Source organism: Prunus avium, chromosome 4, assembly GCF_965620075.1.
Source record: "Prunus avium chromosome 4, drPruAviu1.hap1.1, whole genome shotgun sequence".
Lineage (NCBI taxonomy): Eukaryota > Viridiplantae > Streptophyta > Magnoliopsida > Rosales > Rosaceae > Prunus > Prunus avium.
Genome location: NC_142287.1, coordinates 31,913,811 through 31,937,351, shown reverse-complemented (window position 1 = coordinate 31,937,351; position 23,541 = coordinate 31,913,811). Strand labels below are relative to the sequence as shown.

The window sequence follows — 23,541 nt, the reverse complement described above, 5'->3', positions numbered from 1 at the left end:
ATTCAGAGCAGGCTCACAAGGTCCCGGTTCCAAGTCACCTCTACCGAAGATCCAAAGGGCCCAAGCTTTCACTCCCTTCCTCCAAGAGATCAAATTGCCGAACCTGTCAGAGAGCCAAACCCGCCATGTAAACTCGAGCACAAAATCACCCCAGGAGACACTTGCCGAACCAGGCCGTGCGCAATCGATGAGTAGAGACCCTTGCCGAATGCTTGATGGTATTTTCCCCTCCCGAACTGCCCAGGCCACCTCCGATCCTACGAGATCAAGCAAGGTTCTCTCTGAAGCCGACCTTGTCGAACCCAAGACGTGTTGCTTAAGCCTCAGTCCACTCACGAATTTCCTTCCAGCTAACCTTGCCGAGTGGCAAGAATTGTGCTAAAAGCTTTGAAGGCTAGCCTTGCCGAATCACCCCTCACTGGCTCACGAAGACGAACAACTCGAACAACTCTCTTGCTGCACCGCCAAGAACCTCAGGAAGGTTTCAAAAATTCTCTTCCTATAAAATGCTGAACGGCACCCTTCAAAAAAAAAAAAAAAACCTTAGGGTCTTGCCTACCACCCAAATCCACCTCACCAAAGCCCAAATAGGGCTAGGCCCCAACCCCCCTTGTCCCAGCCGGCTTTTTACAACAACAAAAAATTCCAGGCCCGAAAGAGCCGAATGCCCCAAGCCATCTTGGTCCCTTGCTAAACGGCAGGGACCATGAAAGTCAAATAAAAGCCCACAAGAACCACAAGACACTTGCCAAAGCCTCAAAAACAAAAACACCAAAAAACAAAAACAAAAAAAAAACAAAAAAAAGAAGGGAAAAGGGGCTCGTAAAATGCTCCCCAAGACACTTGCCAAAGCCTTAAGGCCCCAGCACCTTGCAGCCCAGCTCCATAGAGCCCAGCCCTCGACATGCTCCTTGCCAAAACACCTAGGTACCCAGTTACCAACAATCCCATACGCTCATACAGCTTTTACCATACCTTCCAAGTGTTAACGCAACTTCTAGCTTGTCAATTTGGGGGACTGGGGAATGCTCTACGGCTCCCACTGAACTTGGAATGCTCGGTCATGATTACACAAAAATTTCACAAGTTCTAAGTTACTTCTTGACCGCGAACTCGGGGGACAACTGTTTACACCATAATCAACGGAGCATATCCAGACTCAAAGCGACTAGCATCAAGGTAGACACACCTTCTCCCCTGTCGAAGGAAGACACTCTTCCAAGGTGCCAGACACCTGCCGAAGCTCCCGACTGCCAAAGCTCCCAACTGCCGAACCTACTCTCCAAGACACGTGTCATCACCACAGCGGCTTGCACAAAGTCCCACATCGAAACTTTGTGCAAACCTCCCACTTTCACTTCCCTATAAATATGGAACAGTACCCCAAGTAAAAAGGGTAATTTCTCTCTCACTTTTACTGTTACTTTGCCAATTTTACCATCCATAGCTGACTTAAGCATCGAAGAGCCTTTGGCCGGCACCACACCAGTGTCCGAAACTTAACGACTACTTTTCCTACTTTGTCTTCTGCAGGCTCTTCCCTTACCGAAGGTCCTCACCTTCTCCCCTGTTGAAGACAATCCACTTCTCTCTAAGTTGACCTCCTAAAAAGAGCATCAACAGAAATATCTTGGGAGATTGTACCAAAGAAGACTTCATTACTAATAAATAAATAAATAGTTTGACAAACAAAGCAGAAATTAAAATCTTTAAATTATTTCAAGTAAAATCATACTAAAGATTTGCAAATGGATTTCAGTCTTCACAGCAAGAGAAAGGCAACAAACGATTCTATTATTGGCTGGTACAATGAAATGAGCAACCGAAGCCGAACCTATCTATTTGTTGTTTATTCTATTACACAAACCCATCTACTTGTTGTTGACATTCTATTTTTTCCCAGATGGTAACACAGGGATGCTTTGTTCATTCCTAAAGAAGTTACCAGGATCAACTAAGGTCTTCACTTGTGCAAGTCTCCTAAAGTTATTCTTGAAGTAGCTCAAACCCCAAAGGCTTGCTTGTGCATAGCTTGTGTTAGCATCCTTGTTCATCCCCAAGTCCAGATACCTGTAGTTCAAATAGGCAGCTCTTGGGGACTTGGAAGCATATGCTGCCATGTAGCCACACACCCTTCTTGTCCAGCTAATATATTTCCCAGTTTCTTTGTCATCATCCCAACTGAAATAATACTGGATTTCACATCAGTTCCCTTTTCTAGGTGGGAAAGGAGTTTCTGAATCTGAAATTTCACTCATTCTTCCCTCAAAAGGTGACAGTATCAACAGGGATGTGTCCAGTTGAAGCATAATGTGCCTGTTCGAATTTTAGGGGAAACAAAGTGATTGTATTAAATTGGAGGAGAATAGTACATGGCTTGATGTAAGCTAATTGGCCTTCTTCATAGCTTATTGGCTCATTGGCCACTATACTTGATTTAGAATAGTTTGGGCCATTTGGCCCTTCACTTAGATTAGTTTGGGCTATTTGGCCCTTGCACTTTGATTGGTGAGCTCATTGGCTCTCTATAACATAGCTAGCTTTGGATAGCTCTTGGCTCCCTAATGGTTTGGGAGTTCTTTTGTTGACTCCTCCATGTGACTTGGGTTGGGTAGCTTTTGTGCTCTCACATAAATTGGGAGTTGATTGGTTCACTTCACATTTCATTGTGGTTGCATGCCTATTTATAGGCTCCTTTGCCGACATGCACAGCCACCAACTTGGGCTTCTTCATTTCTTAGCCATACATGTGTCTTGTACTAGAATGTTCTTCAAACTTCAATTGCTTTTGTTCCACCACCTTGAGCATTTAGCTTGTTCTAGAATATTCTTGCATTGCCACCTCTATCTTTTAGAGTCTTGACTTTTCTAGAATTGTGTAGAACACAAATGAGCATTATTTTTTCCAACAGCGCGGTAAACCTTCCAAGCCAGCTTCTGAAATTGGTTTTGTCACATAGTCTGATTTTGCTTTGAAGAATCTCTTAGATTGTTGAGTCCGCTGAAGCAGAACTTCTGTTTTGTTTCTTTGGATATCAGCCATGGATAGAACAGACTCAATCCAACTCATTTCAGCGAATTTGGTCTGCTCTACACTTAACTCTTGGAAATTTTCTTTCATCCAAGGGAGAAGTTTCTCGATAGTCTCAAGAAACAAGAAATTGAATATAACTTGAATAGTTATCCCGCCATTTGTACCAGCTCCATTTGCAACTTATATAACCAAACGCAAGAAATTCCCTTCAGGAATCGTATCTGCTATAGCTTGCCATCTAGAAACAAGTTTGGTTGCACCCTGTTGTATGGTCTTTGATTATGTGTGAACTGTTACAGATGGAGGAACAGGAACCAACTCAAGTTTCCATGCCAGAATGACTCCAAAGCTTGAACCTCCCCCTCCTCTAATAGCCCTTGAGCATGTGGAATTGTATGAGCTCTGAGATCACTTATATAGGCACCATGAGTTGATAGAACATTGTAGCTATTGATAACTTTTCAATGGTAGGATCCAAAAAATAAGTTCTATACTAATTAAAGACTTTCCATAAACGCGTACCCAAAAAAAGAAATATGATCCAGTAGTGATGCAGTAGTGATGCACTTGCTTCCATGAAGCTGTCATCATTTTGTTTTCTGTGTGTTGAAATGAGAAATACAACTAATATTGCTTTATTTTTGTTAAAAAGTAATGCACGCATTTGAAAGGGATCTGCACAATTTTAGAAAGCTTGGTGGAAGAAAAGGCTATGTCGGCTTGGGGTAAAAAATATCCCAGAAGGATAGCTCATGCCCTAGACAAGTCCTATTAGAAATGATTTTGAGTTTATTCTAGAATATAATCCAAGGAGTAGTAACGAATCCACCTCCGCTAATATGTCCTAGCATCCATAACATTGTCAGCTGCTAGACCATATTTCCTGAATATAGTAACGAATCCACCTCCGCTAAACCCACTGTAGGACAAGATCCGGCTGGAAATCCATGTACCTTACCCTTTTGCGCAATGCTATAATACAACTGTCCAAGTGTAGCACCTGACTCGACCCATGCACTCTCATTCTCTATGTCAATATGGATGGTCTGAAGATTGAAAAGATCAATGATGATGAAAGGATCATATGATACATAAGATAGGCCCTCGTAGTCATGGCCCCCACTTCGGAATCTTATTTGTATGCCATGTTTCTTGGAGCAAATAACTGCTGCTTGAACATAAGATTCATGGAAAGGAGTAACGATAACTTCGGGTTTTGGCGTTGAATTGTTCAAGAATCTGAGGTTCTGTATGGAAGATTGCAAGACTGAGGAATAAGAAGAACTATTTCTGGTTAAGATTATTTCCTTACTTGAGTTAGAATGCTTTAGGTGAGTGGAAAGACATTGAAGTAAGCTTTCAGAAATTGAATTTGAACTTGTGGACCAAACTGAGTTGAAAGGGATGACAAGTAGTGGAAGTAGTTTTACGTTGAAGAACACCATGATTATATCCTCTGCATATAACATGGTACCGGCTCAGTCGTTTATATATGGTTGACGTTCCTAGTAAATATCTGGTTGATGTTCCAACTTTGTACTCTAAAGTAAAGAACATTGCAGACATTGGCCATTGAAAATTTCCAAGTAGAAGTGGAAACTTCAAGTGAAAAAATTCTTGGATGAAATTTGGAATATGACATGATTTTGTCTTGGATACATCAGCAAATAACTCATCACTTCTACAATGGCCGCAATGAGCAGTTTGTCATCACCTACTATAAAGTGCCGCATTCTCACTATTCGCATGGCCTACATATCTGTCCTACGTTAACCCGGAGAATCAACTAAGCCGCCCTCAACTAACTAGAGGTTTTAAAAATTTTATAAAAAAAACCAGGATATTTTCTGTCAGTTAAGATGCTGATTTTCAACCCCAGCCAAAAACGACTTCAATTTACACACAACATTGAGGGATTGACAATATGCTAAGTAAGAACTTACTAAACAGAGAATTTAAAAATCAAACAAAACAAAACAAAAAGGTTATGAAGGATCTTAGTCTTGACTCTGGAAACATTTCTCGTTACCAACCTCCGATAAGCAAGCATATCAGTAGAACGAATAGCTTCCCCATTGGTAAGTTGGAACTTGACCCGCTATTCACGTCTGAGTTTCCATCTGCAATATCAGCAACCAACGTCAGCAACTTCTGGAGAGGTCAGGAGTAGGAAACAAAATGTATGTGAAGATTGCAGTTTGAGTGTTTAACCATCCAATCAAACAAGTTCTGTTTACATTATTTATTAATTCCAGGTAATCTAGAATCATGTCTAACTCCCTTATGAACTTGGGGTTCAAGCCTTTGTCTGAAAGTAGGAAGCTCATGCATAAGCAGGCCATGGAAAAGCTAGTGGTAATTGAGTTAAAACTATTTTTGATTTACAGGAACAAAAGCATATCAAACATATAGTCCCTGGAAAATGGCAAGCCAGAGTCAGAGAGCTAAAATGTGCATCTCTTCACTTTGAGCTTAGTAATTAAATCAAATGCAAATTGGTTTCTGAATATCATCAAATAGGTTGAATGCATTCACAAGGAGTCTTGATGACTGACTGGAAATCACCAACAATTTGGCAAACCAACCATCCATAATCCTAACAAAGTGTTACAAAAAATTGGAGTATCCATAACTAAAGTGAATGCAAAAATGTTCTTACTATTTCAAGATACACAACAATAACAGTAAAGCACATGGTGATAGCCCACAAAAGAAAAAGGTCAAAAGGGTCATGTGCAGGGCATCCCACATGAAAGTTCTTCTATGGGGAGAGGACTTAGTCATAGGGAACAGCCTGAGGCCCAGACATTGTATAATTGTACTCCTCCTCTAGCAGTCGATGGGATCCCACACGCATAATTCTAAACTTGTGAAAACCATAAAGTCAAGACCTACCAACCAACCGAAGCTTCATTGCAGATAAGAGTTTTCAATGACAGCTATTTCCACTCACTTTTACCTATATGCCATTGTGAAAGGAGCATATATTCTGACTTTGATCAAAAGAAAAGTGGTTTTTAAGCTTGAAGTGAAGAATCTGCATGGATAATTTTGTTCATAGAGAATATTGAAAGAAATAAACCCAAAGAAAAAAAGAGAAAAATAAAAAAAGACTCATAACCCATCACTCAGTTCCTTTTTCTTTTTCCAATGGTTGAGAGAGAGCCTCTTTCAGATTATTGAGCAAGCAAACCAATCAGAGAAGATAGAAAGAAATGGTCACAATCAGCATTGAAAGGTAGACACCATCAATCATGCTAGTGTCCTACCATTTGCATTAACTAGAATGAATGAGATTGTTTTAATTTTCTTATACATGTCACATGTCCCATAATCTAAAATCAAAGAGTAAATTGTATAAATTTTGTATATTCACTATGACAAGCGCTCAATAAAAAATAACCAAATACTCATCTATCTAAGTGACATTATTATTATTTTTTTTAACTTATAGTATGATGAATCAATAACCAATACAAGCTGTGTCAACAGCTAAATTCTCCTATGCCTTACTTGGAAGAGTAGGGATACTCTGCTCGTTCCTGAAGAAATTTTCTGGATCAACAGCAGTCTTCACCTTCAGCAACCTATCAAAGTTGTCATTGAAGTACATCAATCCATAAACCTTCCCTTCTTCATAGCTGTTGTCACCAAATGTATTGATACCAATGTCAAGGTCCCTGTAATTCAAGAAAGCGCTTCTTGGGTTCTTGGACACAAATGGGGTCATGTAACTGTAAAGCCTCCTGCTTTGTGTGAGATAATTCTTCTCTAAATCCTCTCCTGCATCTTCCCAATTCACTGAGTACTGAATTTTGAACAAGTTCCCAGCACGGTGTGGAAAAGGCGTCTCAGAGGCCGGAATTTGGCTCATTTTCCCACCATATGGATTGAACACCAACCCTGTTTTGCCAAGCTCAATCATCTTCTTCCATAACCACTCCAACCCATCTTTGGAGATTGGGGTTTGAACATAATCAGACTTCCTTTTCAGGAAATTTGCATCATTGGGATTTCTATTGAGCAACGCTTCAGGTTTAGTCCCATTATCAAAATTAGCCCACCAAAGCATAGAGTCAATCCAACTCATCTCCATACAGTTCTCCTTCTTCAAACCCAATTCAGGAAACTCTTTCCCCAATAATGACACAAGTTGGTCGGCATTGCCAAGAAACTCGGCCAAAATTGAGATTCTAACAGTCTTCTCACCCTTCTTCACTTTAGAAGTCACAGGCTGCAAAAGCATCCTCAAAAATAGACCATCGTCTGTGGTTGGCGCCACCTCTTGCCACTTCAAAACGACGGCAGTTGCATTCTCTTCCAAGGTTCTCTCCACCCGGAACACTGTAACAATTTCAGGCACAGAAACCAACTTCAATTTGTATGAAATAATAACTCCAAAGCTTCCTCCACCTCCTCCTTTAATAGCCCAAAAGAGGTCTTCTCCCATTGATTTTCTGTCAAGAAGCCTCCCCTGAACATCAACAATCTGAGCATCAATGACATTGTCCACAGCAAGGCCATACTTCCTCAACATGTTTCCATAGCCGCCACCACTTATGTGCCCACCAACACCAACTGTTTCACAAACTCCAGCAGGAAAGCCATGAACTTTGCTCTTCTCCCAAATCCTATAGTACATTTCTCCAAGTGTGGCTCCAGCCTGAGCCCAAACAGAACCGTCTTTGATGTCCACAGTGATACTCCTGAGATTAAACATGTCAAGAACAATAAAAGTCTGATCAGACCAATAAGAAACACCCTCATAATCGTGCCCGCCGCTTCGGATTTTGAGCTGTATGCCAAGCTGCTTTGCGCAGAGGACAGAGGCCTGGACATGGGATTCAGCTAAGGGGGTGACTATGAGCACTGGTTTTGGCGTTGAGGTTTTGTTGAACCTGGAGTTTCTGATGTAGGCTCTTAGCACAGATGTGTATGAAGGGTTGTTTTGGGCAAAAACTATGTTTGCCAACGGGGTTGAAGATGATGAGTTTGCTTTTGTGTTTAGGCATTGAACAAAGTTGTCATAGACAGAACCAGAGGCTGCCCATGATGCAGAAACATAAAAAACAACAAACAAAACAGCAAGTGGAAGAATTCTAGGCATTGTGCCTCTCATCGTTTTTGTCTATTGGTTGTGTGTTTGCTGTGTGGTTTTGGTCCTCTTATATACAGCCAGAGGGGAGACTTTTTATTTTTTGGTATTTTTTATTTTCTGATATTTTTTCCATAAAATTTAATGCTGATGAGAAAATTCAATGGAAAATTTTATGGAAAGTGAATCTGCACCAATCATGCATGCATATCTCAAGAATCCAACTTTTTCTAAACTCGGTGCGTTGGTCCATCCACACTATACTTGTGTACATTTTGACTTTTATTTCTATTTGATGGTTTACAATTTGACTAGATTAAATTGGGATTATTGACTTTTGTTTTGAAAATTCTCTAACCTTTTAATATAGGAAAATTCAAACTAAAATCAAATTGAAGATTTAATTATTGTCTAAACATAGGGAGATACGATTTGATATTTTTGGAAGCATACAAATATTTATTTTTTCTATAGCAATATAAATTTGTTTCTCAATAGGTGAGAAGAGAGGACTCGAAAGATCCATATCTATATTTACAAATTCGTCACAAATTGATTTTTTTTTTCTTTTTTTTTTTAGCATCCAATATTAAATCATTAACACCAGTAACATTCGTTTCTTTTTTTCTTTTTTTTTTTCTTTTCTCTTAGGTCATTATCTCTTTTTTCTTTTTTCTTTTTTGTTTGGCCTGCAGTTACAACAGTTTTGTTTTTTAGCAAACGATATTTCATTAAAACCAACAGCAAAACACAAAACAAGAATCGTTGTGTAAAAGAGTGGTCTCGTTAAAACCTTCCCGAAGAAAATCATATGGGATAACAAAACTCCAAGTAAGAAAAAAGAGAACCAAACATGCAGCATTACAACTGAACTTAAGAAAAAAAACATGCGAATCAGGCCAATCATCATGAACGGAATCCATGAGCCAAGGAGGTCTCTCATCCATCCAGAACGACAAACCATTACCAGGGAAGGGAGACTAAAGCGCGCAATCCAATGGGCAGCACCATTAGCTTGATTGGCAGTTATAACAGGTTAACATAAAAATATTAAACTCATCTGCAGTTTAAATATATCAAGTGACAAGATAGACAGCATGTAATGAAAATGATAGCAGGTTTACAAATGAAGTTGGTCCAAAATCCAAAACTAGTTTACGTTTTCTGCATATATGATCAATTAACTCACCCTATATTTAAATAAAAAGAATGTCTGAAACCAGATGCCATGTTTTGAATCCTGTGTCAAACAAAGTCACCTTGTTTTCATTGTACATAACAAAATGCATGCATAGATATGTCTTTATATGTATAGTTGTTAATCAAGTCATAGGTACATGTACCATGTGCGTTATGGTAGGTATGCTGCATGATCTAGAAAATTAACCACTGATCGCATAATTAGTCAATGTTATTAGAAAATATTTATATGAAAGAAAAAAAAAACAATTTTCGAAGATAATTAAGCATATTGTGTTATGGCATTGACCAGGTCAATGAAATGGACAGGAAGCAGTGCGCCGAAGGTGGTGCCTAGGAGTTTGAACATTTCAAATTAGGGACCACTGACTTTGATAAAAGGATCGACTTCATGAGATGAGATATTTTGTCTTCAAACCCTTGTTCTTCGATAGCTACGTTAATTATTTTATGGTTTACGTAAAAGACTTTGTAATGAGATTACATACTTTCTTCTCTCTCACACACACCTTCACTAGGTCCTATAGTTGGAAGGCACCTCTAGGACTTTCAATTGCAGTTTAATTTTGAAGCACTTGCTTGCTGTTGAAACAATAATTCCATGTTAAATACTACTATAGGACTATGGATGGCACAGAGAGAGGTGGTGGCCATGGATAGCAGCAATCGGTGGGAGTGGTTTAGGACTGGGGCGGGTAAGGGCTGGGTTGGGGGCTGAGATTATTATTTTGTATTTTTAATATGGGAAATTTGCATAAATACCATCTGAACTTTCAGACATGTGCGTTATTACCATATGAACTTTTAATTTTTATTTTTAACCACCTGAACTTTGTAAATTGTTGCAATCCACCACCTACGTCTAACTCCGTTAAAATTTCCGTTAAGTTTAAGGGTATTTTTGTCAATTAACTATAACAAAGAATAATTATATAAAAAAACAGAATTAAAAATACAAAAAAATAAAGCTAACCTCCATATCTCTCTCTCTTCTCTCTACCCCATCGTCTTTATTCCACCAAATATTATATCAGATTGCAATGGTCAATTGATTTTGTTGCCTTCCTGTATTTCCCTTCTTCTTTTTTGTGCCAAAGCCTTCTTGCATTCATTTCATGGCTTGCACTATTTGTTCAAAGGCTTGTCCTTCATTTCAATGGAAGTTTGCATATCGAAAAAAAAAAATTTCAGAGTACAATTACCTCACCCTCAATCCAACAAATTCAAAAAATTTAACATCAAAGCTAGAATTTAAATTTTGTAACTTCATCATGGGTTTTGGGAAGGAATCAATTGCATTCCTAGTATATATAAATATCCCAAAAAGGTACTAAACATCTGCAATTGACAACAAGTTCTAGGAATGCCTAAATTCAAGTACCAAAACACCAGTGCAGTCCTTCTACAAGACATGCCTATAATAAACTTCAAATTAATTAGAAAACAGAAATATAACCAAGCAATTAAGTCCTCCATGATCTCTAAATCTCTGTCTTCTTAGCAGGAGACTTGAGCCTAAATTTCCTTTTTGTGCTGGTTGTCACAAAAGAAACGGGTTGTGATTCTATTGGCAAGCTAGAGCTTGGTTGGTATGTTGATGTATTTGCTAAATTTGGTTGAATTGTTTGTTCACTGATAGAGCTTGGTTGGCCTCTTGATGCACTTGGTCTTTTTACCTACAAATAAATTCAATAATTATAAACATATATCATGTGCTTGCAAATGATACCAATCAAGCTAAATACCTTATTGATGGCACCACCTCTTTTATCGCACTTTCTCTTGTTGTGGCCTTGCTCCCCACAAATGGAGCATTTTATTTTGACATGGAAGGATCTTGATAGCTTAGATCCAGTAGGTGCTGCTGGTTTCTCATCTCTCTCTTGCCCTCACTTTTTTGGGTCTCCCAGGTTGCCTATGATACACAGGGGGCAAAATGGGAGGAAAGTTAGTGTGTTCCCACAACTCTTCATTGGCTATAGGGTGAATAAAAGGTCCATAAGCCCTTTTCCATGATGCCTTCTTATAACATGAATGTATATACTTGAAAGGATCTTCATGCCTTCTACAAATGCAAGCTATTGCATGTCCACAAGGAATTCCAGTCAAATTCCACCCTCTACATGTGCAAGTGTGCTGAGCCAGATCAACTGCAAATTGAACCCCACTCATATGCACCACCTGATACATTTTTTGTCCTGCCAAATGAGCAATGCACTTATTGCTTTCTACCTTATTCTTCTCAAGGATCGTATGGATCCTTGGCCCAATATCACCATGCCATTTGTCACATTCTTCCCTTTGTTTAGCCATCCTCAACATCATATACATTCTCAGAGTTTCCAACATAGTCAAATAGGTTTATCCCTTGCATCCAGTATGGCACTATTGAATGCCTCACACAAGTTATTTAGCAAAATATCACATTTTGGGTGCTCAGAGAAATGTGATCTGCTCCAGTAGTGTGCATTTTCCTTTTTAAGCCACTTATATGCTTCATCATCCAACTTTTGTAAACTACTCATCTCAACATCAAACCAAGGCACTATTGTTGCCCTTGATGCTGCCCACAACCTTTGCTTCAATTCTAAACCCTCATGTAGTACTTTGAAGTTGTTGTAAAGGTGCCTAACACAATGCCTATGTTCTGCACTAGGAAACAATGTCTCTACAGAAGGTATTAAACCTTTCTGTTTGTCAGTGATAAACACCCAACTTAACCCATTGTTGATCCCAACATCATTCTAAAATAAATCCAAGAACCAAGTCCACGTGCTTTTATTCTCAATCTCAACAATAGCATAGGCTATGGGATACATTCCATTATTCCCATCTATTCCCGTAAAGCAACTAGAAGTTGCCCTGGATGTGGACCTTTAATGTGACACCCATCTAAACCCACAATAGGTCTACAACCCTCAATAAATCCCGTTTTCAAGGCTGCAAAACATATGTATAGCCTATGAAATCTGACTTTCTCACCTTCCAATTTTGTTTTCAACATAATTGTACTTCCAGCATTGGACCTCTTAAGCTCTTCACAGTAATCTGTAAGTATGGAATACTGCTCTTGGTAGGAACCCTCAAGCTTCTCATTTACTATTGATCTTGCTCTATATGCTTTCCACCTTGAGATTTCTTCCATATAATCTTTCCTCACCATAGCTTTCATTGTCTTCACATCCATTTTTGGATTAATGGATAAATCGTCAGCATATCTCTCAGACAACCAAGTACTAGTCACACTTGTATTGTTTTCATCAGTTCCACATGTGTGATTTTGAACTAATGTTTTAACATGTAAAAGGGGAATGTTTGTCAGACAAGCCATTAGAAGAAGCGTACACAGACCAAGGGCATGGCTCAACTTTACAAACAGCCTTAACCTTATACCAATAATTTATTTTGAACTTGTAAGACCGGGGCAATGGTTAACAAAATGCCATTTCACAGCTTCTTTGAATTCCTTGGCATTTGCAAAAACCATCCCCAAATGAAACTCTAATGTTCTAATATCAGTTTCTCTCCTGAATTGTTTAAATTTTGGCAATTTCTTCTTCATCCTTCTCCTATTCACTATATTTGGTTCTTCATCACTAGATGAGTTCCCATCTAGGCTTTTAAGATCTTCTGAATTGTATTCATCAAACTCTTTCTCTTCTAGTCCAATCTCATTTTGTATATCTTCCTTGTTAGAACCTTCTACATTTTGGTCATATATGACATCATCTTCATTTTGCTCAAATGATGTACACCAAGCCCTTCTTCATCTTGCTCATAATCAGAATCAATAAATTCATCATCAGATTCAGCGGTTGCTTCCTCTTCTTGTACATCCACATCCACCCAATTAAATTCTAGCACATCTGATTGAGGAGACTTCTCTGGCTAAAGTGTGTTACTTTGCTGCCTCTCAGTTTGAAATATATCTATTTGCTGCACATAATGGTTATTAATAGATGCCTGACTCTCTAGAAGCCCACAAGAAATTCCATGAGAGAAATAAACAACAACTCTACTATGAAGCAAGTTATCAAACATGTTATTAAACACCTCGTCATTTGTAATACAAACCAACTTACTTTCCACCCCATTTACTCCCTCTGGCACTCTATAGTAGTATCCAACACGTTCTTGATACCCCAATTTCTTTGCAAAATCATCAAAATCAAAAGGTGACATGTAGTCTCGATTTAAGTTGTCTACCCAAACCACACTATCACCAGAATAAAAGTTGTATCCATTACCTATGTCTTGAAGTTGACCACCATGGTGTATTTCAGCAGTCCACAATGTTGGATCTAAACCCTCTGTGTATAGAACATTGAACAAACAAAAGTTACCACTATTTTTAAAATTTCAAAAATTTAACATATATATCCACAGTAATACACTATACATGATCGTAATTTTCATGTGAATTTAGTTTTATACATGCAAATAACAAACAAAACCTATAATTTTTCAGAACTATCTTCATAAACCAAATAACAAATATTAGGAGCTGCTCCTTTTTGTTGAACTAACAAGGCAACGTTTTTTATTTTATTGAAGTACATATATATATATATATATATATATATATATATATATATATATATATATATATATATGTGTGTGTGTGTTGTGTGAGTCACAGCATAAGATATAAACGTGAAAATTTAACATATTCGACATAGCCTCAAAGACACTCGATGCAAATTCAATTGTTAAGCAAAATATCATAATACAGACAAAGCAAACTACAAGATTTTTTTTTGGTCATAAAGCAAACTACAAGATTAAACATCAATAAAAAATTTAAAGTTACAGTAAAGCTAAACAATCAAGAAATTCAGAAAAACACATAAATTTAGAACCAATATTGACCATAAAACATTAAAAACTCAAACGTATCAATCACCACACACTTACCAAATAATTACTGACAATCTAAAAAGTATAAATACGTAATTGTTGAAGCTTACCATAATTTGGTGACTCCCCAGCGTATCTGAAGTTATTGTCCATATCGGTTACTTCAGTCCTCAGTTTGCTACTCAATTTCAACAACCCACACAAGAGATGCCAAGAGACAAAGATGAATATAGAGTATGGTGTGTGCAGAGGGTGGGTTTTGGGAGGGTTAGATTTTTTTGTAGTGGAGCGAATTGATGTTGGAAAAGTTGGAAAAGTAGGAGTAGGGGTAGGGTGAAGGCGCTGTAATTAGGTTAACTTTTTTTAAAAATCTGTTTTTTATATAATTATTCTTTGTTATAGTTAATTGACAAAAATACCCTTAAACTTAACGGAAATTTTAACAGAGTTAGACGTAGGTGGTGGATTGCAACACTTTATAAAGTTCAGGTGGTTAAAAATAAAAATTAAAAGTTCATGTTGTAATGATGCACATGCCTGAAAGTTCAGGTGGTATTTATGCAAATTCAAAGATATTAGATACACATAAGGTGTAAAGAGATGCTGAGATGTGGACAGTGGCGGTTCCAGGATTCGAAAGCCGGTTGGGCAAAACTTACATACTAAACTCGATGGTACAAGTGAATTTCATTAATAAACATAAAAATATACACCTAGTCAATGGGACATAATGAGCCATACCCTCAAATGCATCTCTATCCATAAATAAAAGTTCAACAAATACAAAAGCTAAAACTAAAACCAAAAGTAAATGCAATGCAATACAAAACAACACTATTTAAATTTAAATTTAACCCTGCGAGGCTTGGAACTCTTAAAAGATAGCCTATGAATAATATGTAGAAAGAATTTTAATCAAACATACTAATAAAAAATCAAACCAATTTTCATAATAGCATCAAAACCAAAATTTATAATTCATCCATAACTAAACCCTAGAATACTCAATTTTAACAAAATCCCAAATCAAAGCCATACAATAATTCATCTCTAATCAAAGCCCTGATTAATTTCAACAAAATCCCAAAATTATAATTCATCCTTAATTCCTAAAATACTCAATTTTTAATTAAAACTATAATTAAAGATATATAACAAAGGAGAGAATGAGAATAATACTTCTTGTTGACAAAAGGAGAGGAGAATATGTTGTTGTCAAGTTGCCCACCCAAGAGAATAGAAGATGTAGCCAATAAAGGGAGAATTTGACCCAAAAAAGAGAGAGAGGGAGAAACTTGCTGCTGTCAGGTAGCAGAGAGAGAGAGAGAGAGAGAGAGAGAGAGAGAGAGAGAGAGAGAGAGAGAGAGAGAGAGAGAGAGAAACAAGAAGTCTAATAGCCAAAAGAGAAGGAGAGAGAAGATATGGGACCACCTGGATGAGCAATATATGTGTAGGGTTTGTTTTTAATTTTTTTAAATTTTAGGATGGGCTTATAACACATGTAGGTAATTTTTTTTAAAAAAAATTTGGGCTGGCCGCCCATGGATGTGGACTTGTTAAAATTCAATAGATCAATCTAATGGTTAATATCCCTTTAAATGTGTGTAAATGCACAGATGCTAAATGCAGAGGCTCGACATCCTAGGCATACAATCCTATGGAAAAAGGAAACACAAACTTGCCAAAGAAAACCTAACTTTCTTAAGAAGAAATTAGAATTGAAAATTAGAATTTTGAATTTTATGCTGGTTTAACCAATTGATGCATAAAATGATCCGTCAATTTGTTCTAGATAATAATTTTTTTTTCTTGATGAATAAATCAATAGAATTTACAAATGAAGCATTCAAAGGAAACAATAAATAAATGAAAACGACCATTGGGTCAGGGAATTAAGGGCGAAATTCTATAGTGAGGGTGTCATATATGGACTCCTCATATGAACCTTCATATTACCCACACGATCATTTCATTAAACTTAACTGAAGTTACTATTCAAATGAATCATGTGACTACTATGAAAGTTCACATATATGGTCCATATATGACACCTTCACCATTGAACGACTCGGAACTATGGTTATAGGTACTCCAGTCGGATTGGATTGGGTTGATTTTGGGCTTAGACTAGAATGAGCCACTATCAGGCTTCACTTGAGTTGTTGAGTGAAATTTTGATCAAGCATTAAACACATGGAATGTGACAAATTATGCACCTAGGAAGGTGATCGTATTAAGGAGGATAAAATCTGGGACTGTCCACTCTTATGAGGATGACAAGCAAATCGGGGTGGGTATGTCATTCCCATCCCCATCTCCATCTCCGTTAAGCATTTTTCCCTCATCACCGCCTTCATTCCTGCCTTCATTCCTGTTACACTCTTGTCCTTATAGCTGTGTTTATATTAAGCAGATAAACTTGTAGCTATGTTTATAATAGTGAATAGGAAAAAAACCAAGCGGACCAACTATTGATATAACTCTTTCCAATGGCTTCCAACTTTCGAATCCATCTTCCACAATCATAAGAAAAAGGAAAACCCAACAGGAATATTCATCCAAGACAAAGGAAAGGCAACAAGGAAAAAAGACAACTAAACTTGGAATTTCCATCAAATAGGCCAAGGAAAACTGGACAAATTCAGTTCCTCACCTTCAAATCCAACATTTCCACATGCTCCACTTATTCTGCTACAAACTTTTGCATGTACAACAATAATATCTTATACAAATAAATTTTCATTGCTTTAAAAATATATATATATACACACACAAACACAAAGCAGCCTTTACTCTGCCATTTTACCTTCCCAAGCTGTAAGAGATGGAATACTTTGTTCATAACTAAAAAAGTTTCCTGGATCTACAGCAGTCTTCACTTGTACCAATCTGTCAAAGTTCCCCTTGAAGTACTTGGTCCCCCAAACACTAGCTTCTGAGTAGCTTGCATTGCCATTTCCATTGGTACCCAAATCAACATCTCTGTAATTGAGATATGAACACCTTGGTGACTTTGACACATAAGGTGTCATAAACTCATAAAGCCTTCTTATCAGATCAAGGTTTTTATCTGCAGCCTCCACACCCTCCTCTTTCCAATTCACTGAGTACTGGATTTTGTACACATTTCCTGCTCTATGTGGAAATGGGGTTTCAAGCTCTGAAATTTCCCTCATTTTTCCACCATAAGGATTGAATGTTAGTACTGGCTTTCTCAGTTCCATCATTTTCTTCCAAAGTTCTTCAAGACCTGACTTTGACATTGGTTCTTGGATGTAATCAGATTTCTTCTTCAGAAATTTTTCTGATGATGGTTGTCTTTCAAGCAAGACATCAGTGGAAGTTCCAATTGGGTAATTAGACCAATACAAGACAGATTCTATCCAACTCATTTCAATATAATCCTCAGGCTTCAAACCCAATTGGGGTAAGCTCTCATCCATCAAAGCATGAAGCTTTTCTGCATTTCCTAGAAACAATGCCACAAATTTAGCTTTCACTGTCTGATGCCCCTTTTTATTCGATTGCATCACAACCACCCTAATGAAAAGATCTTCATGAATTGTATCAGCAACATATTGCCACTGATGAACAATGTCGGTGGCACCTTGTTCTAAAGTCCTCTCAACTCGAAAAACTGTGACAATTTCTGGGACAGGAACCAACTTGATTTTCCAAGAAACAATCACACCAAAGCTAGCTCCACCTCCACCTCTAATAGCCCAAAAGAGGTCTTCTCCCATTGACTCTCTATCTAAAAGTCTTCCATTAACATCAACAATTTGAGCATCAAGTATGTTATCAACAGAAAGGCCATATTTTCTCATCATATTACCATACCCACCTCCACTCAAGTGTCCTCCAACCCCAACTGTGGGGCAAACACCAGCTGGGAAGCCATGGATCTTGCTCTGCTCTGCTACTCTGTAATAAACTTCACCCAATGTTGCTCCAGATTCAACCCAAGCACTCTCATCTTCTACGTTGACACTTATGGATCTTAAACTGAACATGTCAACGATGATGAACGGAACTTGAGACACATAAGAGAGCCCATCATAATCGTGGCCGCCACTGCGGATTCTGACTTGAAGGGCATGGATTTTGGAGCAAAAGATTGAAGCTTGGATGTGGGAAACGTGTGTGGGAGTGACTATGAACAGTGGCTTTGGGGTTGTGGGGGTTATGAAGCGCAGGTTTCTGATATATGACTGCAAGATGGATGTGTATAAAGGGTTGTTGGGGAAGTAGGTGACTGCAGAGATTGGTGGGGAGGAATATTGGGAATGATTGGAAAGGCATTGGAGGAAGAAGGTGTCTTGGGTTGGATTTGAAGCTGCCATTGAAACATGGAGAAGAAGGAAGAACCCAGCTGCTAAAATTGCACAACTACTTGGAGTTTCCATGAAATGTGAGTTGGGTTTCGTCACTTTTGCCAAATTAACTACCATGTGTGCTTGCTTAGTTAGGACAACTAAGAAATAATAAGCAGGAAGTTTTTGCTTCCAACCTCCAAATTTAATGCCTTAAGGATTAAGACTGGTGAACAGAGAGAAATTGGGAAGGCAAAGCACCCAGCCCAAGGCCAAGAAGTTGGGTCACTCGACTCGCAGAGATACTGGAACTCGTGGCTTGTTGAAGGCCATGAAAATGAGCTTAATCTTTGACTTTCAGGGAAATTGGGTCTAGTGGGTCAGGGATAGTTAGTTTTAGGCCCAGCTTGCTACTTACTTCGGTCCGGTTGAGTTGGACAGGCATTGGGCTAGACCAGACCAAGCCACAATCAAGGCTTCGCCCCTCAACCCAAATGATGATTATTTTTCTTTTTCTTATTTTTTTGGTGTGACAAATGCTGATATTTACACCTATCTTGATGTGCTAGTGAAGCTCTACTCTAGTTAAGAATTCTCGATTTTATTGGAAGGGTAAAACTGGATTTTTAGAGTGTTAAAACTTAACCTAACTGATGATAGCTAACGTGTCATGTTATGGGTCGTTAGATTATTACAACAATTAAGATTAAGTGAAATGCAGAAAAATGCGTAGATTCTAAATGCAGAGACTCGGGATCCTGTATAATGTTACTTCAATTTATAATCAAAATATTAGTCAATCTTGGCCTATTGAATTATTCATGTTAAGAGACTTTGACACTAGACTCAATTATGATATTAATTTTGTGGCGTTTATGAAAACGAAAGATTAGAACTTTCTTATGTTTAATTAAAACTAGCCTCTTTGCATGCGCTTCCGCACCTGCAAGAGGCTTTTTTTATATAAAAAATTAAATTTATTTTAGAATTAAAAAAAGATAATGGGTAGTTGTGTTCCTTAAAAGGAGGATCCATTATCTGATTTTTCTTTTAATTTTAAATTTTTTTAATATGAAAAAGTGTGAATTTACCATATTATTCTCATTTAATTAATAATTTCAATTCTTAATGTTTGCATTAACCAAGGGCATTTTCTGGTATTTTGAATGTTTCACCATTCTCTGCATGCACTTCCGCGCTTGCGAGAGGCTTTTTAAAAGAAAAAATTAAATTTATTTTAGAATTAAAACAAATAATGGGTAGTTGTGTTCCATAAAAAGAGGATCCATTATTTGATTTTTCTTTTAATTTTAAATTTTTTTAATATGAAAAAGTGTAAATTTACCATATTATCCTCACAATGCATTTAAACGAAAAAAAATAGTAAAATGAAGTTATTTTCAAATTGTACTAATAGACACGTTTTCACTGTTTTTATTTTCTGAATTTGTTTTTTAATTAATCTACCAGATGCATTCTCGAATTTTGAAAATGCAAATTTGTTTTCTCATTTTTATTCTTTGAAAATATTCTCATAAAACGTTACCGAACAACCCCTTATTTTTCAAATCTTCAATCATAAATCGTCCTTAGAAAACACTAAACAATTTTAGAAAAATCATATAACTTTGTACTATAATTGAGCTAAATCACTATAAAAAAAAAAGAAAAAAAGAAGGAAAAAAAAAAAGAAGTGTTGAGCGCCCAGATCTAAATGCCCAAACCACTTGAACCAAACTGCCTAATCGTTGTTTGATTTGGTTTGAGTTCTCTCCTTATCTTAGCTTAAACAAATCAAATCGCACCATTCAACGGTTGATTGATTTTGTCGCATTTTTAAAGTGAAACTGATGCAAATCGGATCGCTTTCAACCCTAACATGATCCCTTCTTAGTTTATGAATACCAACTTTGCTGCTATGAATGTGAGTAAAACATCAATAAATGCCCACCACACTTTGTCAAACAACTCTACCCTAGAGAAATTTCCCCTAGGAAGGTAAGCAAAGCGGAAATGCTATAATGACCAGTTACCCCTTGTTTTCTTAAAAATACCAACTTGATGATATGACTATTACATAGAATGGGTTTAACAATATAGACCAAGCTTTCCACATTTCCCATAATATAAAAGAGGATCTGCAATGGAATATCGCACATTATGCTTTTCCTTGGTCCAGAACTAGGGAGGTAGCATCTCTACTTTTGAACTCAAACAATATTTTTCTGGGAAAAGGATTGCCATTGGCCAAGTCAATCGACCAGACTTTCAATACGTGGTAGCGAGAAACTCCTATTGAAACTCAAAACAAACAAGATAATCTTTTCTAGACTTGGGGGCATCCATTTGTATACCTTTCTAATATAATTTGCATTTATTTGTCAATTAGTCCATGGGGTGCCTAACAGTCAATATTTAGCAATGTGAACATAACATTTTTTTGGTTAACAAGAATTTCAGTTTATATTCACCAACTAACCATCATTTTATTATTTTCCACGTGATTCAAGGTAATTATTATTTTTAGAACCTTTTCTATTGAGAGAGGCAATAATATACTAAACTCACAAACACTATACACGAATGCTAAAACTCGAATGCATAACCTTTTCTGGAAGAACAATTGCTCGAAACTAATACACTAGTGGGTACTTTGATTCAAGATAATTATCTTGATTACATATTCAATGTACAACAATCAAAACGTTGCGCTTTAATATTATAGAATTAAGAGAGGACGTTGCAACTGCGTATGCTATATATTCCAGCGTTGAGGAGGGAGATTTGAAAAGTCCATTTCTCAAACGGATAAGCTTTTCTAATATTAGCGAAGTCTACAATTGGATTGTCTACAACTATACAATAAAATACACTAATATTACAATTGGATTTTATAATATTATAAAATTCAACATAACAAGTTGAATTTGATACGCTACAAAGGGTTGTGTGAGAAACCAAAAACAAATTCAAAGTTGGCTGCTTTGGCTCCCTTATAAAAAACCGCCCCCAAGCATGTTGTATTATCACACTGCTATGCATTAAATCAAGAAAGCTACAATCCCACATATTACCAATGAAGTTCAGAAACCCTCCAGTCCTGCTTTTCATTCTCTCCGTCCTTTCACTCTCGATACCATGGACAACTGCAAGAACAGTTTCCATTGATGGCTTTCTCCAATGCCTCACAAAATATCCTCACCCTGACCACACAATCCAAGAATCAATTTACACCCCTCAAAATAGCTCATTTCAATCTGTTTTGGTAGCACATATCAATAACCACAGATATTCTACAGCTGCAACTCCAAAACCTTTGGCCATAATAGCAGCCAAGAATGAGTCCCACGTCCAAGCAACTGTGCTTTGTGCCAAACATCATGGGATGCAAATTAAAATCCGAAGTGGTGGCCATGATTTCGAGGGTTTATCTTACACGTCGGATGTGCCCTTTGTCATTCTCGACATGTTTAACATTAACTCCATTGATGTTAATGTTGCTGATAAGAGCGCTTGGGTTCACTCTGGAGCTACTCTTGGAGAAGTTTATTATGCAATTGGTACAAAAACCAACGTTTACGGGTTTCCTGCTGGGATTTGTCCAACGGTTGGTGCTGGTGGCCATTTTAGTGGCGGCGGCTATGGGTTTTTGATGAGAAAGTATGGGCTTAGCGTCGATAATATCGTGGATGCTAGGCTAGTTACTGCCAATGGTAGAATCCTTGATAGAAATTCAATGGGAGAGGACCTTTTCTAGGCCATCAGAGGAGGTGGTGGAGCTAGCTTCGGAGTTATTCTTTCATGGAAGCTCAAGCTGGTTCCAGTTCCACCCAAAGTGACTGTGTTCAGCCTTACAAAGACCATAGAGGAAGGTGTTACAGATTTGGTTTACAAGTGGCAAACTGTTGCACCCCAGCTGCCCAAAGAGGTCTTCCTCAGAGCACAGCCACAAGTGCAGAATATTGATACCAAGGGAAACAAGACTGTGGGAGTATCATTCATTGGCCATTTCTTGGGAACAAGTGACAAGGTTGTGGCATTGTTGAATGAGAGTTTCCCTGAACTGGGCTTACAACGAAAAGACTGCTATGAAGTGAGCTGGGTGGAATCCACTGTAATTTGGGCTGGAATTCCTATTGGAACCCCCATAGAAATTCTTCTCAACAAGTCCATTGACCCAGGGACCTTCTACAAAGGTAAGTCAGACTATGTGAAGGAACCAATTCCAAAACATGTTTTTGATTCTATATGGAAGAAGATGATTGAGATAGAGCAGATTTGGTTGGATTGGAACCCTTATGGTGGAAGAATGAGTGAGATTTCTGAGTCAGCAACTCCATACCCTCACAGGGCCGGAAACCTATTTTTTGCTCTATACTATTCGTCGTGGTCTGACGAAGGGATTGAGGCCACCAACAAGTACGTTAACTTAACAAGAGAGTTGTATGACATGACGACACCATATGTCTCCAAGAATCCAAGAGAGGCGTTCCAAAACTACAGGGACCTCGACATAGGTGCGAACCAGGATAATAAGACTAACTTTGAAACTGCTACACTTTATGGAAGGAAGTACTTCAAAGGTAATTTTGATAGATTGGTGCGTGTGAAAACCATGGTCGATCCTCATAATTTTTTCAAGCATAAGCAAAGTATCCCCCCTCTTTAGAGAGAGATGTATACTATGTATATGTGATATCCATAAACAATAAATTTCACCTATGAGAGAGAGAGAGAGAGAGAGAGAGAGAGAGAGAGAGAGAGAGAGAGAGAGAGTGGAAGGTTAACATAAATCATCTAATGAGCTGTGTGTCATTTTTTATGATGTTATTGATGTTACCAAAATATTCATTTTATTTGTTGTAAAATAAAGATGACGATCTCTTGTAACCTCTACTATATGTGTTCTTTCTAAACCCGAATATAATCAACAAGTCCTTCACATAGATACAAATGACTCCTTTTGGTAATTTTTTTTTTTGGAAACCTCCTTTTGGTACATTAACTCATAAAGGGATTGAGCTTTACGTAAGTTTTCAAAT

At 37.6% G+C, this 23,541-nt stretch overlaps 2 protein-coding genes and 2 pseudogenes across 3 annotated transcripts; 1 reads left to right on the top strand and 3 right to left on the bottom strand.

Annotated features, from left to right (window-relative positions):
• Positions 1–1,781: 1,781 nt before the first annotated feature.
• On the bottom strand, positions 1,782–4,735 carry LOC110760255 (tetrahydroberberine oxidase-like; annotated as a pseudogene).
• A 142-nt stretch (positions 4,736–4,877) lies between these two features.
• On the bottom strand, positions 4,878–8,174 carry LOC110760240 (berberine bridge enzyme-like 21). Of its 2 annotated transcripts, XM_021962474.2 has the most exons (2): positions 6,548–8,174; positions 4,878–5,154 (listed from the first exon to the last, which is right to left on the bottom strand). In XM_021962474.2, the coding sequence occupies exons 1-2, from the start codon at positions 8,151–8,153 to the stop codon at positions 5,060–5,062; spliced, it is 1,701 nt and encodes a 566-aa protein (XP_021818166.1). In that variant the 5' UTR covers positions 8,154–8,174; the 3' UTR covers positions 4,878–5,059. The 2 variants fall into 2 exon arrangements, with proteins under 2 accessions (XP_021818166.1, XP_088108171.1); XM_088252045.1 differs by lacking the exon at positions 4,878–5,154 and having other exon boundaries at positions 6,371–8,160.
• An 8,598-nt stretch (positions 8,175–16,772) lies between these two features.
• On the bottom strand, positions 16,773–18,732 carry LOC110760249 (berberine bridge enzyme-like 8). Its single transcript, XM_021962488.2, has one exon. It carries the CDS (start codon positions 18,635–18,637, stop codon positions 16,976–16,978), a length of 1,662 nt encoding a protein of 553 aa, XP_021818180.1. The 5' UTR covers positions 18,638–18,732; the 3' UTR covers positions 16,773–16,975.
• Positions 18,733–21,548: 2,816 nt separating this feature from the next.
• On the top strand, positions 21,549–23,276 carry LOC110765006 (berberine bridge enzyme-like 17 pseudogene; annotated as a pseudogene).
• Positions 23,277–23,541: the final 265 nt, after the last annotated feature.